The sequence below is a fragment of the Python bivittatus genome, unplaced genomic scaffold, assembly GCF_059951505.1.
Source record: "Python bivittatus isolate LINGU-HERP-01145 unplaced genomic scaffold, Pbiv_v1 ctg000590_np1212, whole genome shotgun sequence".
Classification (NCBI taxonomy): domain Eukaryota; kingdom Metazoa; phylum Chordata; class Lepidosauria; order Squamata; family Pythonidae; genus Python; species Python bivittatus.
In genome coordinates, this window is record NW_028277086.1 from 16,834,183 (window position 1) to 16,850,228 (window position 16,046).

Sequence of the window (16,046 nt, forward strand, 5' to 3'; positions counted from 1 at the left end):
ACTAGGGCAGGTATGTTCCTCACCCTACTTTGGTGTGCCATTTCAGCTGCAGGCAGGGTGCTCTTCTTCTGCTGCCTCGTGAACATAACTTGGATCTTAGAAGGGAGGGTGTCATCCTAGGTTGGATGAGCCTGTGGGTATCTGGGGTTTATGGCTTGCTGCTGATGGCAGGCAGCAGTTGTAGTGGCCATGGCAAGGGGTATGGACAAGTTGTGAACTTTCAAAATCAGATACATTTGATGAATGGCGTGTTTCTGAAGGTGCAAAGCTCCAAGAAAATGAAACATTGCTTATGGCACTGTTTCACATTACAGGATTTTTGTTCTGTTCTGTTTTGTTTTAATTTGATATATTTATGTTTGGTGGCATGCCATGAGGCTTTTCATTTCTTTGTGTTGGTGAGTGTGGGCTTCAGTAATGAGGTCTTCAGGCTGTTGGATTAGTTCTCATGTGGCACTTATGGCAACTGAGTTTGCAATCTTTGGCTTACATGGGCCTGATTCAGTTACAATAAAGTGAACAAGGACCAAAAGGTATGTAATATAACATTTTTCAAGCGAGCAGTAATTGTGTAATTTTTTTTTCTTTTAAAGTAAATAACAGCTTGAGTATCCTATGTATTCATGGGCACCAGCCCTAGATGTTTCCTATGGTACATAAAATGAAGCAGAAAAAGTATATAATTTAAAATATGAGGCATCATTGTTGATCAAAGTTGTAATTTATTTTACTTGGGAAGCTATTGGTGAGTCTGTTTCTAGTATTGAAAGGAGTCTCTATAACATAGCTTCAAAAAGAATTGAAGAAGAATAATTGTAGGATTATCCTCCATTTTTCAGTAATTAAATTGACAAGTTCTTTAGCTAAACATTTATTAAAATCCATACGCTGCTATCTGCTGGAGCTACTCAATGAACTTGAATTATATTTCTAATGAAAACAAGATTTAACATTATTTTGTTTTTATACTATTTCAAAGTTGCATAAAAATTGTCTTATTTTACAATCTTTAGACCAGGGCCAATGCTTCTTTTCTCTGTCTTGCTGTCTAATTCTGACAACTTCTTGGGTGAGACACATTTAATAGGGTAATTTTGTGGGAATAGTTTGGCTCTGGCTTGGAGCTTCGGGGCCCAGGACCTGACATCAGGAAGAAGAGTTTTAGCCTCATTTGGATTAATTCTGCCCATTTCTTAAGAACTCAGAACTCTAAAGGGTTATACATGATTTAGGTACCTCATGTCCAGATTAATGCAAAGTGTTCTTCACAGGAATTCCCATTATGATTGTTTGAACACTACAGGTGACATAGAATGCAATAGTTTGATTGTTTGATCACAGGCGATATATTGAAGTGTTTACAGAAGTTTCCTTGCCAAATGTTAGTTATTACCTTTACATTTTGAAACAAAATCTGGACAACCTTCTTCTGTATAAATTTGTCTGACTATTAAAATCATCTTCAGAAGTGTTTTTGAATGTCTTAATAATCTCTGTATCTAAGGAAGAGGTCTCTGGGGGGCTGTACCAAGATTCTTGATTCCCAAAGTAAGCCCGTTTCTCTTCCTTGTGATTAACGTTCTGAAAGCTGCCTTTTTAGAAATGCCTTTGGTTTGCAGTTTAATTTGTTTTTCTTTTTTAAAAAATCCCTTTTTATTAGTTATTTTAACTGTTTTTATGTCCTTTTCATGCGCAGGTTTTGTATGCAACTATCCATGTTTACAGTTTTTAATTGTCAAATTGTTGTTAGTAGTGGAAGCAATATAGTAGTGGTGATAATAGTAGCGTTTGTCACAGTGCATTCCTAGAAGAAAAATGAGGGTATAAAGGTTTTTAAATAAAGAAATAAAACTCCTTAATTAATTAATTTTTTTTAGAAAAGAAGTTTATCCTAGATGCTAACACAAATACTGTCTTTCTGTGAGGATGAAAAATCCTTGGGCTTCTTGGCCTACAAACATCTCCGATATCATTTCAACTGCAGTGAAGAAGAGATCCTGTCTTTTCAATGAATCTTGGCTCCCTGATAAACTACAATTGCTGTGGTGGTTACATTGTGATTTCCCTCCCCCCCCCCCCCCCGCAATTAACTGGATTATTGTAGAGCTCCTGTAGTTTAAATCATATTGGTTTCCTGAGACTTTGACATTTTTGAGAATAAAGTATCATATGTTGAAAACAGAGGATCTCTTTGGTAGTCTAGTCTAATAGTACAGCATCTTCCTGAATTATAGTATTAATATAGAAGCACTATACAACGTTTAGATTTTATCCTGTTTATTTCTTACACAATATTTTCAGGTGTGCACTTGCAATTTGTGAACTTTTCAACAGAGACAATCCATGATTATTTGGAAGTTAGAAGTGGATCAACCGATGTTAGCACTGCCATTGGTAGACTCAGTGGTCCTCAGCTACCTTCTTCCCTTTTCAGTACCACACATGAAACCAGCTTATATTTTCACAGTGATTATTCTCAGAACAAACAAGGATTTCATATTGTGTATCAAGGTGTGTGATTACATTTACCTATTGTATAATGTTATAACGCAAAGCACATTATTGAAAACAACTTTTTATTATTATTATTATTATTATTATTATTTTGGTGGAAATATAAAGAATGGTTTGTTGTAGTTTGGTTCACAATGATTTTATTTGAGGAATCACAGAATAAAATGTAGAGTAGAGTAGAGTAGAGTAGAGTAGAGTAGAGTAGAGTAGAGTAGCGTAGAGTAGAGTAGAGTAGAGTGGAATAAAATAGACCATTAAGTCCATTATCCCAAATTATAGCATTATCAACAGATTGCAGTCTCATTTGTGCTTGAAGTGATCTACAATGTTACTTACTAATTATTTCTCATAGTAATTAGATCCACTGTTTAAGTTTGGGAGCATATAATCACAGAAAGACACAAAACTATTCAATGGTAGGGTTGAGCTAGTGGAAAAACCTCTCCATTCAAAAGAACAGTTTCTATGGAATATTCATCCTGTTTTCTCCTGAGTGTTGTTCTTAAAAGTTGGGGGTTCTCCTGGACACTATGAAAATAGATGATTTCAGTAGGTGAGATTAACTGGATATTTCCCATAGATAAGTTGAAATGTGCTGTACCTGCCATTGAATTCAATTCATGATTAATATGTAAGCCCAAAGAGCTTCTTTCAAACAATGCATAGGTGTTGGGGGGGGGGGACTGGCAAGGGGGGCAAACAACCACAAGTATATTTATTTATTATGATTTGTTAAATACATTTATACCCCACTGAAATTAAAATGAGTTTTGGCAGTTTACATAGAATTTTATTTATGTATTTATGTATTTTATTTAAAAGATTTATATGGCTAGCCATCTTAAACAGTTCTGGGCGGCCCACAGTAACAATCAGAATGATAACTATGAAACAACCATAAAACAACAAAACAGTAAAATGATAAAACAAAAACCCTACACCTTAATCATCCCCTTGGGATGCCCCGCAGCAAGCTCCAATTATCCTCATTCCATTTCATTCCATTCCATTCCATTCCATTTTCTCTCTTTCTTTCTTTCTTTCTTTCTTTCTTTCTTTCTTTCTTTCTTTCTTTCTTTCTTTCTTTCTTTCTTTCTTTCTTATCCCATCCCATCCCATCCCATCCCATCCCATCCCATCCCATCCCATCCCATCCCATCCTATCCTATCCTATCCTATCCTATCCTATCCTATCCTATCCTATCCTATCCTATCCCAGCTCTTAATGGCCTTCCGAAAGGCTAAAAAAATAAAAACAGAACAATTTAAAATATCCACCGTCACATTTAAAACCAAATAGAAATATTGCAGTGTCAGCCTGAGCTCTGGGTCATGACCTTGCAACATACATTTCTTTACTTTTTCAGCCTTGTGGTTTGTACCAGATGCTAATGAAAGGTAATACATAGGTAGCAGATGACTTTGGAACTAGAAGCAGTTTCAGAAAATAATATGGAGTGTAACCAGAAATTCAAAGGGAACAAATGTCAAAACCTTCATTAAATTTGAATGAAAATTAAAAGAGGATAGCAAAGCCTTGGAGTTAAGACTGGCTATATGGACAACCATGCAGTTTTCTTTATAACAAGGCCAAAATTATTTGCCATTACCTTTCCCTTGACACTTTTCAGCTTCCCATCTTGTCTGTAGTCCTGTTCTCTTGGCTAAATATTGACCAGGCCCAACGCTTCATAACTTCAAGCTGTGACAAGGTCAGCCGGGTGTTTCCAGCTGCTGGGATTGAAAAAGGAGGAACAAATACATTCATTTAGATAGTATTATGTAGCATAGAATGGTCACTGCAGTGGCTAGAGGTTGATCTAATCTCACTTTGAGAAAAAAAAACATTCAGTTCAATCCTCTGCAGTGAAAAAGATGGACAAGTGAGATGTCTTCAATTCCACAACTTCCCTCCAATGTTAAAAAAAAGTATGAAGAGTTGGGATTAGGAATACAATATGGTTATATGATTCATAGGTTGATGTGTTAGAAACAACAGCACAGAGAGAGAGGAGTGCTTCAAATATTTAATTATTTCTCAAGAAAGACTTTTCTTGTCTGTGGTATACTGACTTTTTTTTTTTTTTTTTAGCCTATCAGTTGCAAAGTTGTCCTGACCCACGTCCCTTTCGCAATGGCTTCGTGATTGGGACCGACTTTACTGTAGGACAAACTGTTTCATTCGAGTGTTTTCTTGGATACACTTTAATTGGAAACTCAGCTCTTACTTGCCTTCATGGGATCAGTCGTAACTGGAACCATCCTCTTCCAAGGTGTGAAGGTATGTTTTCAGTAGATACATACTAGTTCTTACATTTTGTTTTCTTTCTCACAGTATTGTCTACTAAAAGCTCAAATAATTTGATTCAAATTCAGTCTTTCAAAAGACCGGCATCATCAAGAGATTGAAAGTAGGACAGGGATCCACATAGTAGTTTGACTGTTGAGAAACAAAATGATATCCATAGAAATGAAAAGAAAATTGCTTCAGGGAAACAGCAACTATTTCAAGATCTGATCTCTGATTGATTACAAATCGGATTCATTAGTTCTGCACTAGACTTGTGGCATGCCCAATATTAAAGATTCATGTTACATTTTGTTATGTGCTGTAAGCCAGCTACATGGTTTAATATTAATATTCCCCCTGCAAACATACTGTAGCAATTTTAGTCAGACTGAGGTTGGCATCGGAAGCAGCTTTATGAATTGTAACTTCATTATGTTGCATGTGCTGCTAGTTCCTGTCATGGCAGAAGGTTTATTCTTTTCTTTTCTTTTCTTTTCTTTTCTTTTCTTTTCTTTTCTTTTCTTTTCTTTTCTTTTCTTTTCTTTTCTTTTTCTTTCTACATTTTGATTTAATGCATATACAGTATATTGGTTAATATGGAATTACAAAGATCAAAATGGTTAAAAATAAGAATGTACTTTTGAATTATATACCAAAATATATCACTGTAAGTAAAACATGGATTTACTGAGCATGGGGTGCAGATAAAAAAAATTGTTCTTCGAAGTTGAAAAGACTTTGTGGCTCTAGAACTGCAATCTTTGATTGATGATACATGTTCACTTCCCCTTGATGAACAATTTCTGATGTTCTTCCTGATGAAAATTTCTCAGTGTAATGGAACATTTAATATTATTTTGTGCAGTCAAGGTACAGTTGTAGTTTTAAAAATCAGACTGTATTTTTTTTTAATCCATAATATGTGTTCTGGGGTGGAGGTCAGTTCTGTCTGTATTTAGGGTCATTTGTGGTTTGGTTTGGTTCTTTCTTTTTATATTAAAGCAATAAAAATGTGATTGTGTGTGTGTGTGTGTGTGTATTCATAAACATTATGATATTCTTACACTTAACTTCCTTCCTTAGCTCTTTGTGGAGGAAACATAACTGCTATGAATGGTACAATATATTCACCTGGATACCCTGATGAATATCCAAATTTTCAAGACTGCTTTTGGCTAGTAAGAGTACCACCAGGAAATGGAATTTATATCAATTTCACTGTTCTTCAGACAGAACCAATATATGATTTTATAACAGTTTGGTAAGCAGAAATTACCATATTCTCTTTACTCTGCAATATATTATGCATAGGAACAAGCAAAATTACTAAATGCAAATTACTGTTTTAACTGTTTTAACAGCTCAGATGTATTGATTTAAGCACTGTTTTACCATTCTCGTGTGGTATAGAAATTGTCCCAATTAGTCAACAACAAACTCAGTATTAATATTGTTCACTATAGCAGTTAAAGAACACTAAGATCTGCTACATGGTAGATAACAGTGTCCCTGAAAAATATATTACTGGAATCACATGTTTATATAAGGTAGATGATGAATTCTTTAAGTTTATGTTCAAAGGACCAAATCTATTAATACAGGATTACTGAACATAGTTCTACTTACTTGGGATAGAACACATGTAAGGTTGAAACAAATATTTATTTCTCAATCTAAATTCACATTTATTTATATATTTCTTACACATTTGACATGTTGAAAAATTGGAATTCTTTCTGCAGTGTGCAGATGTTTAAAATATAATATGCCAAACATTTTCTTATTTCAAATGTATGAAATAAAAGATACTCCAAACTTTATCCCAATGGCTATGTATGTATGTATGTGTGTGTGCGTGTGCGTGTGTGTGTGTATATGTACATACACACACACACACACACACACACACACACATATATATATATATATATATATATATATATATATATGAATTTGTTCAGTTAAGAATAATGATTTTTAATAATTGGAATATTAACAGGCCACCATAGATTTATTATTACAAACTTTCAACTGACTTTAGAGGAGGTTAAAAAAAAAAAAAGGAGGATATTCAGTGGAACTGATGCACACAATAATCAGGCATGTATAATCAACCTCATTGAAGTTCACTCAACCTTAAGTCCAGTAGCTTAGACTTTTATAATTAAGGTATATCCAGAAAGCTTATTTGGAAACCTTTGGCCTATTTTTGCATAAGTATCCAATTCTGAATTTGAGGCACAACAGATGGAACAGCACAACACATTCCTGAATATCGTAACTCTACTGGGCAGAGCTAAGTGTATATAAAACTCTGTGGACTAGTCACTGAAATATTGAACTGGAAGTTTCCAGAGCTGAAAACATTGTAAAAAACTAAAACCTAATTGATTTGGCTATTAAAATATCAGAAAAAAAGCTGGCATTTTTAAAGTACGAAAAAAAAAGGTTGTAAGGGAGGACGTGATTAAGATTTATAAAAGTATGCATGAGTAAGGTATAAAAGGGATTTTTGTTGTTTAGTCGTTAAGTCGTGTCCGACTCTTCGTGACCCCATGAACCATATTGCGCCAGGCCTTCCTGTCCTTCACTGCCTCCCTGAGTTTGCTCAGTTTCATGCTCATTGCTTCAGTGATGCTATCTAACCATCTCATCCTCTGCCATCCTCTTCTCCTTTTGCCTTCAATCTTTCCCAGCATCAGGGTCTTTTCCAAAGAGTCCTCTCTTCGCATTAGGTGACCAAAGTATCTGAGCTTGAGCTTCATTATCAATCCTTCCAATGAGCAGTCAGGGTTGATTTCCTTTAAGATTGACTGGTTTGACCTCCTAGCAGTCCAGGGGACTCTCAAGAGTCTTCTCCAGCACCACAGTTCAAAGGCATCAATTCTTCGGCGCTCAGCCTTCTTTATGGTCCAGCTCTCACAGCCATACATTACTACTGGAATAAAAGGGATAGAGAAAAGCTATTATTTTTCTCATAAATTAAATGATAAAGCTTTTGTTTGCCTTTCAATATGAACCAACAGAGGTGCAACCTCCTAAACAATTGAAATTCAATTATTTAATGTGGAGATTTTGCAGTGCAGTTTTCTGATTAAAATGCATACAAAATATAAATGCTAAATTGTAAAGAAGTATTTACAAAATATCTACTAAAACGTTTATGGAACAAACATAGAACAGACTTGTGCCTGTAAACATGTCAATGTTACAGAAAGTAAAAGAGATTTATTTAAACAATATTTAAACTAAAGGCATAATCAATTTCTGGAATTTAGTAAAACATGTCTAGTTTGCCATTGGTTCAGACAGATTTGAAAAGATGGCTAAATTAATGGTAGACCTCTTTGACATGCTTCTTTTGAGGTTTCCCAGAGTTATTTTGTTAGTCACTGGGAAAATAAGATATTAGACTAGATAAGATAGTTCTCTTATGTACTAGTGAATCCATCCAACACATTTTATTTTCTGTAAATGTCTTGTTTGGAATCAATTGTTCCAGCAGTATTTAAATCAAAATAACGTTCGTTTTCATATTTTCAAAAGTACATTTAAAAAGACTAGAGTAGAATAGAATAGCTGCATCCATTTGTTTCTTTCTATAACAAATAAGTAGGATTTGGTGAAAATCTTTGTCCTCCTTTATTTTATTTTTAAGGAAATACATTCAGCAAAGGAGAAGAACATTTCAAGGATAAATGGATAGACTTATATCCAGCACTGAATTGATAAAAAATCTGCTAGATCATCTTAGACTCATAATTATAACAGGATTATAATGTTATTTTTGAATATAACTACAAGGTATATGGCTGTGACCTAAAGTTAGCATTTGTACTACCGTGCATTGTACCTTCATGTGAAAGGAAGAGTCTGACAGCTCTATAAGCATTGTTTTCAGAATATTAAACATCTGTAAAATATATTGGACAGAAACTCATGAATTCTAGAATGTGCTATATGCAGATTATGTCATGTATCACATCACATAATGGAAAATGATATGAAAAGTTCAAATTACTATAAATGCCATCTTTGAAACAACAAGGGGGAAAGTATCACATTTCCCATCTTACAGACTTCAAGACAGAGTAGCCAGAGCAAAATGAGAAAGTAATTGTCCCACCAAATATGTCAAGGTTAACAGAAAAAAATGTATGAAGAAAAATAATGACTGGAACTTTATTTTAGCTATTTAAAAAATGCAAGAGAGGGTGGTTTTGGTCTATGCTGTTTGCCTTTTATGATGCTTTACTTATTTTATTTATCTGGACTGCATACAAGCTCGTCGTGTTTTCCAGGAACTGCTTCTGCACATCTGTTGATGTACATCTGTACATTTTGTTATAGTTATTCAACTCAAGTTCCATTGTAAGAAAAAGAAAAGTAATGTAATGGAGAACAGATGCTGTCTATGAATTTAATCCCTTGTGGATTAGTTGGTAGAAATGCTTGTTTTCTCACTCTTTCTTGCTTTCATTTCACTGCTGATGCACCTTGAATTCTTACTTAAAGCAGCTGGTAAGAAATATATTTAACTGTGGAATTGGTTTTCCTTCCTTCCTTCCTTCCTTCCTTCCTTCCTTCCTTCCTTCCTTCCTTCCTTCCTTCCTTCCTTCCTTCCTTCCTTCCTTCCTTCCTTCCTTCCTTCCTTCCTTCCTTCCTTCCTTTTTAGGGATGGGCCTGAGCAAAATTCACCTCAGATTGGTCAGTTCAGTGGCAACACTGCTTTGGAATCTGTCTACAGCACTTCAAATCAGATTTTAATAAAGTTCCACAGTGATTTTACAACAAGCGGCTTCTTTGTCCTTAGTTACCATGGTTAGTGCTACACATCTAAAGGATGTGTGTGTGTGTATTCACCTTCATTTTTTAAAAATAATAATAATAAACACAAAGGACATATTCCTAGTTGTATTGGTAAACAATTTCTGCTTGATCACTACATTGGCATGCTTTCTAACTCTCACAAACAAATTGAAATGTGTGAGGACTAGATGAGTTGTTTAAATAATATGGCACATTAAAAAGTATTGGTAGCTATTATTGCATGACAATAAACATGAGGATTTATAAGAAGAATAGCAAGAGGTGTAATGAGAACCTAATAACAGAGCAGAGCAAAATTTGTACTCAGGAAATGATGGTGATGGTGATGGTGATGATAACAAAAAGTTCTGTATAGTGGACATTGCAGTACCTGGAGACAACAGAATAGAAGAGAAAGAACTGGAGAAAATCACAAAATACAAAGATCTGCCAACTGAAATAGAATGACTGTGGCAAAAGAAAGCAAAGATAGTACCAATAGTAATAGGCACCTTGGGGGCAATCCCAAACATCTGGAGGGCCACTTGAAGCCCATCGGCATTGACAGAATCACCATCAGTCAATTGCAAAAGGCAGCTTTACTTGGAACAGCTTATATCCTGTGATGATACTTTTAGTGCCATCAGACAACAATATCTGCCTATCCCAGGTCCTTTGGAAGGACTTGATAGGTGGATCAAAATGCCAAGCCAGCTGTATGACTTGGACCAGTCAGTCTCTCTCAGCCCAACTCACCTCACAGGGTTGTTGTTGTGGGGAAAATAGGAAGAGGAAGGAGTGTTAGGTATGTTCACTGCCTTGACTTATTTATAAAAATAATGAAGGCAGGATAAAAAAAAAAATCTAAACAAATGTAAACAAATCCAGTCTAAACAACTGGCTGACTGTGTGGCCAATAATAATACCTCCCTGCTTGGAACTGCCTATATTCTTAGACACTAACTTAATAATTTTTAGCTCCTTGGTTAAGACTTGAATTATTACATTTCTACCAGTCTTAGACTGTGAATCTAACTGCAGATTACCCACAGATAATAATATACAGCTAGACTGGTTTCTAAGGGATAGATCAAGAACAGAAAGAAGCAGGGAAAGGAAAATTCTTTGAAGAACATCTTATCCCACCTTTTGTTCACTGCAAACTATATAATGTAGTATTTTTAAATAAAATACTGTAGTTGTTTTTTTAATAATAATGGATGGTATACTATTTAATGTAGTATGGAGGTCCAAGTTTCACATAGCCATTAAAAAGCACATATTTGGCAGATATTTTTGTTCAGACTAACAAGCTGTGAATCTAATTAACAGTACTATTATCTAGCATATATTTATCAATAAATTATAATTAAATTAAATTAATAATTGATAATTAAACATTATCAATAAATGTTAAATATGTCACCAAATATCAATAAAGGTATTTGTCATACATGTTATGAAATACATGTGCATGTTCCCTACAAATCCATGAACCTAATAATTTGTCCTAGACTTGTGAACAGTGTTAGATGCAAGCTAATTTCCCTGTAATTTCTTGTATCTATTTTTCAATTCCAATGTGCTTATTGTTATAATGTAAACTGGAACAGTGTATTAACCAGAATGTTTTCTGCTGCTTTCATAGCATATCAACTTCGAGTCTGTCAGCCTCCACCTGGTATACCAAATGCTGAAATTCTGACTGAGGATGAGGAATTTGAAATAGGTAAAGTCAATATTTACATAGACAACATCTACTTAATTCCAAAAAGTGACATATTTAGCATGAATGTGGATACTCATATATTTAAGTTCATTTCCATATATCTAAGTGGGGAATGTAGAATCTCCCATAATTAACATGGCTTCATTTTTATTTAACTAAATTTATTAGTAAAGTCATAATGAGTAAGTTATTTTTACAATCTTTAAAAAAAACCCTTTCTATATCTTCTTGGATTTATTTTCATGGGATGTAAGCACTCCTAAATACAGCATCTTCAGGAAATTTAATACATTGAAAAACTTGACAATTATATCAGTTCCCTGATATGTCTGCACTAATGCATGTGTCACACCTATACATAAGTGGGAGACAACAGCTTATTCAGAGTTATCTCCAAAACCTGCAAATATATAACATATAATAAAACTACAGATGTAAGATGACATCTTGCATATGGTCAGTGATACTCAGTTACATGGAAGTTAAGGTTGTCAATTTTGACAAAATTGGGACACAGAATAAACTTAAGTGGCTAGAATAGAATTTAACCCCAGATAAGTGTGGAATGGACTGGCTGGATGAAGAGGAAGGAGGAGGCGGCTGAGTGATAAAGAAAGGACTAGCAGAAAAATCTGATTTTGGATATCTGATCTTTTAAATTATATATATTAAATATCTGTGGGTATGTCTGTATGAGTGTGTCTCTCTGTGTGTATTCACATTTATTTTAGGATATCTCTAGGTAGCTCCACTGATTCTGTGCAGTTACATATAAAATCATGGAACAGCCAAACTCTTAACATATACCCATGATAAATGGTTGTCTGTAAGAGATGGTCCCCAAGCCAAGAAAATTCAGGAGGCTATTAAGGAAACAACAACTAGCTGCAACCTTTATCATTATCAGTGAAGAGATCCATCTCCTTGCTAATAGGAAGCCGGTTAGAAAGAAAATCAGAGTATCTCTGCCCTAATATACAGAGAATATATTGATTCTAAATGGACAATAGTTCAGTTGCTGGATTTTTTGTAACCCATGCCATTCATCTCAGTAAAACCTCCTATAAGAGGACTCTGTAAGAATTGTGCTTAAAAAATTAAATCACTGGATTTTAGGCAACCACAAAAGAGCCTGACATTTTCCAAGTCGTCACCCACATCCAAAACTGCTAAAATGGAGGAAATCAAAAAAGTATCTCACACTGTAATACTTTGTTATAAGATGCCAATTTTGTACACTAATACAAATTGAATTTTCTTTTGTCTGGTTGCTAGAGTCAAAATGGCTGTACTCATGCACAAAATAAAATGATTAACTGGTAGAAAAAAAGTCATGATTTTAAAAGAGACAAAACATAGGGAAAGGAAGAAATAATCATCTAAACATATTTAAACGAGCCCATAAGTAAATCAGTGTGCACAATATTTGGAGAATGAACAAGAAGAAACAGTAATGATTGGGTTAGAGGGACTGGAAAAAGAGAATCAGCCATGTTTGATTTTGATTAATTATGTGCCATCAAGCAACCACATAGATTTTTTCCATGACAATCTATCCCTAACTTGGTATTCCAATGGTGCACCCATCACCATTGTAACTAAGTCCATCCACCTTGCTGCTGGTCATTCTCTTCTTCTCTTTCCTTCCACCTTTCCCAGTATTAGAGCCTTCTCCAGAGAGCTGGGCCTTTGCATAATGTTTCTGAAATAAGATAATTTGAGCCTTTTATTTGTGTCTCAAGTGAGAACTCTGGGTCGATTTGTTTGATGATCCATTGGTTTGTTTTCTTGGCTGTCCACAGTATTCTCAGGAGTCTTCACCAACACCAGAGTTCAAAAGTGTCAATATTCTTCCTATCCTACTTCTTCAAAGTCCATCATTTTATATTTCTTATCCATGTGGTTTTCTCGATAAAAATCCAGGACTGATTTACCATTGCCTTCTTCCATGCAGTATGAATTGATGCTTTTGCTGTTGTTAGTAAATTGATCATCTGCCTCCAGCATATTCCTGTATCACTGCTGCCCAATATAGGATGACTCTGTTGGGAATATATACTCTTGGTGTACTCTCCCAATGTTCTTCACTCATCCCTCCCAGGAACATCTTCCCTCCCCACTCCCCGGTCACAATAAGGCAGCACAGCAGAACTTGGGGGAGATCAACCACATAGATATTCAAAATGTTAAGACTGATTGACTGATTGATTCATTCATCTTTTTCTTTCCCAAAATTAACAGAGCTTAGTTCTTAAATTGGCTTATGGAAAAAACATTTTCTACTTTAAAATTGTTTATACACTTTGAAGTAATTTCAGTTTTTCAAGTCTGATTTTATCATTAACAAAAGTCCAACCAAACATCCTATTCTGAAATCCCCATATACCCCAGGTGTATCCAAAGTAGCCTTTCCTATTTCTGCCATAGCAGTACTTTATAGCTGTATGGTCCCACTGAGATACTTCAGTTGACTGCAGTTGTAAACCCTTTTGCACTCTGTGGCACTCTTCATCTGGCCAACAGGGCTTGGCTATGATCCTAGACAGCAATATGTGCAGATGGAGGAGACATGCACGTTCAGCCAGAGGCAATTTGAAGTCCATTACCTGGCTAAATGCTCAAGACCATTTTCATTTTAAAATCAGTTTGCTTGTTCAATCAGAAGCTCACCTGCTGTAAAGATTTCATAAAACGATCCTGCTGCATATGTGTATTGTTGTTTCAGATTGTGTTCTTTCTAAAGGTGCTGGAGATAAAGTAGAATTCACAGAGAAATATTCAGATTGTGGAAAATAGAATATTGCTAAATACTGCCAAGTACCAAGGTTCTACAAGGAATTCAGATTGGGTGTTTCTTAAACCTTGTGTGAAACAGTCTCCCTAGAAGCATGAAAGCAGCCATGTCCTCTGGAACATTTAACTGCTTGAATGAAATCTTGAAAAAAGGTTTTCCTTGATTCTCTGTGCATGCTTTCATATGCACAGAGAACTTTTCTGTTCAGAGCAATGAAGCAAAGCTGCTATTCAAACAAATATGTGCAGACAGTTGTGCAGAGCCTTCATAGATGTGCAAAATTTCCAGAGGATGTGCTGCTTAAATACTTTAAAAAAAGATGTTTCACTCAAGCAATGTTTTGCTGTATGTGCTCTTTCTAATGCATTGTGCTGCCCTATCAATTAATGCATAGTAATTAATGGTAACATCTATAGGACAATTCATGTATTCAGTTCCTTCAGTTTTAATTATAACAAGGCATTTACTAACAGATATAGAGTGTATCAAAAGTCAGGCCCCATAGGGGCGGCCTGTCTGTCTGCCTGTCTGTCTGTCTGTCTCTCTCTCTTTCTCTCTCTCTCTATCTTCCAGAGAAGGTTACTGTACTTAGAAATGTTCAAAGGTCATGAGTATGGAAGTGTTTAGAAAAAAATGAGTAATATTTAATGTAATTGATGTAATCAATTGTCTGCGGGGCCTGACTTTTCATGGAGAAAATCTATATATGTGGTCGCTAAGAGCTGACACCGACTTGATGGCCATTATAGATATAGATATATAATTTCTGAAACTAGTAGTAGAAATAAGAGAACTAGTTGCTCCCTTTTAATTACTGACATAACTGCAACAAAATGTAAAGCTTTTCAACTCCACATAGTCACAAGCATACAAACGTGTGAGTCCACTAATAGCACAGCTGGCATGAAATGATAAATGAGGTGGCTTATTTGCCACATCATTTCCTCTGTCTAATGAAAGCTATTTGTGCTAGTGGCCATTTGAACATTATATATGGTGGGAAACGTGCTTCGTTAATCAATGCTATTGTGAACGCTGAAAGTTCCCATTAATTGTTGTTTAACTATAATCTTTTCTCTTTGCCTCCTTTTTATCACACAGGGGACATAATAAGGTACCAATGTCTACCAGGTTTTACATTAGTTGGTAATGAGATTCTGACATGTCGACTAGGAGAGAGATTGCAGATGGATGGCACACCACCTGCTTGCCAAGGTTTTAAATTCTTTTTTAAAAACTTCTTTTTAGTATGTATTTGCTTGCTTTGATATGCTTGTTTGTAATATTTACTTAGCATTGATACACACCAGTGGAGGGATATATATATAAAATGCTGATACTGACTGGGTTTGATTTGGAGTTGAGGAACATCCAGAGGGCAAATGTGAACCATTTCTGAAAGCATTTATTCAAAAAGTGTTTATGTGCATTATCTTCTTATTTCCTTTACAAATACACTATGCTATGGGTAAGACAACAAGAGTTGTACAGCAGTCATGGTCTTATAATATATGGCCATTAAAGTTGGGCCATCAGAAAGGATGAATGATGAAAAACTGGTGCCTTAAAACTGTGCTGTTGAAGAGAATTGTTGAACAGCGAAAAGAGTAAATCATTAAATAGTAGACAAGTAAAATCAATTTGTTCACTGGAGCACTCATAATAAAGATAAAGCTTAAATATTTTGGACATATACTATAGAACCAAGACACTTTTGAGAAGTCGTTTGGAAAATTTAAAGGCAATCAAAAAGATGGCTGACAAAAGACAAGATGGCCAGCTATAATTACTGACGTCAAAGCACGAATTTACAAGAATTCAAAGTTGTTGACAGCTAATCCTGGTGAATAGCTGTCCATTGAAACATGAAGAGTCAGAAGTGACTAAACAACTGAGCAACCATGTGGCTA

The 16,046-nt window shown here is 35.1% G+C and overlaps 1 protein-coding gene across 2 annotated transcripts in view; it reads left to right on the forward strand.

The window, feature by feature from the left end:
* CSMD3 (CUB and Sushi multiple domains 3) overlaps positions 1 to 16,046 on the forward strand; it is a 623,909-nt gene that overhangs the window by 495,037 nt on the left and 112,826 nt on the right. For both annotated transcript variants that reach the window (XM_088149036.1, XM_088149037.1), the window contains 6 exons: positions 2,302 to 2,511; positions 4,607 to 4,795; positions 5,888 to 6,065; positions 9,480 to 9,625; positions 11,262 to 11,342; positions 15,238 to 15,351. In XM_088149036.1, the coding sequence (XP_088005162.1) occupies positions 2,302 to 2,511; positions 4,607 to 4,795; positions 5,888 to 6,065; positions 9,480 to 9,625; positions 11,262 to 11,342; positions 15,238 to 15,351 (918 nt within the window). The remainder of the gene's footprint in view (positions 1 to 2,301; positions 2,512 to 4,606; positions 4,796 to 5,887; positions 6,066 to 9,479; positions 9,626 to 11,261; positions 11,343 to 15,237; positions 15,352 to 16,046) is intronic.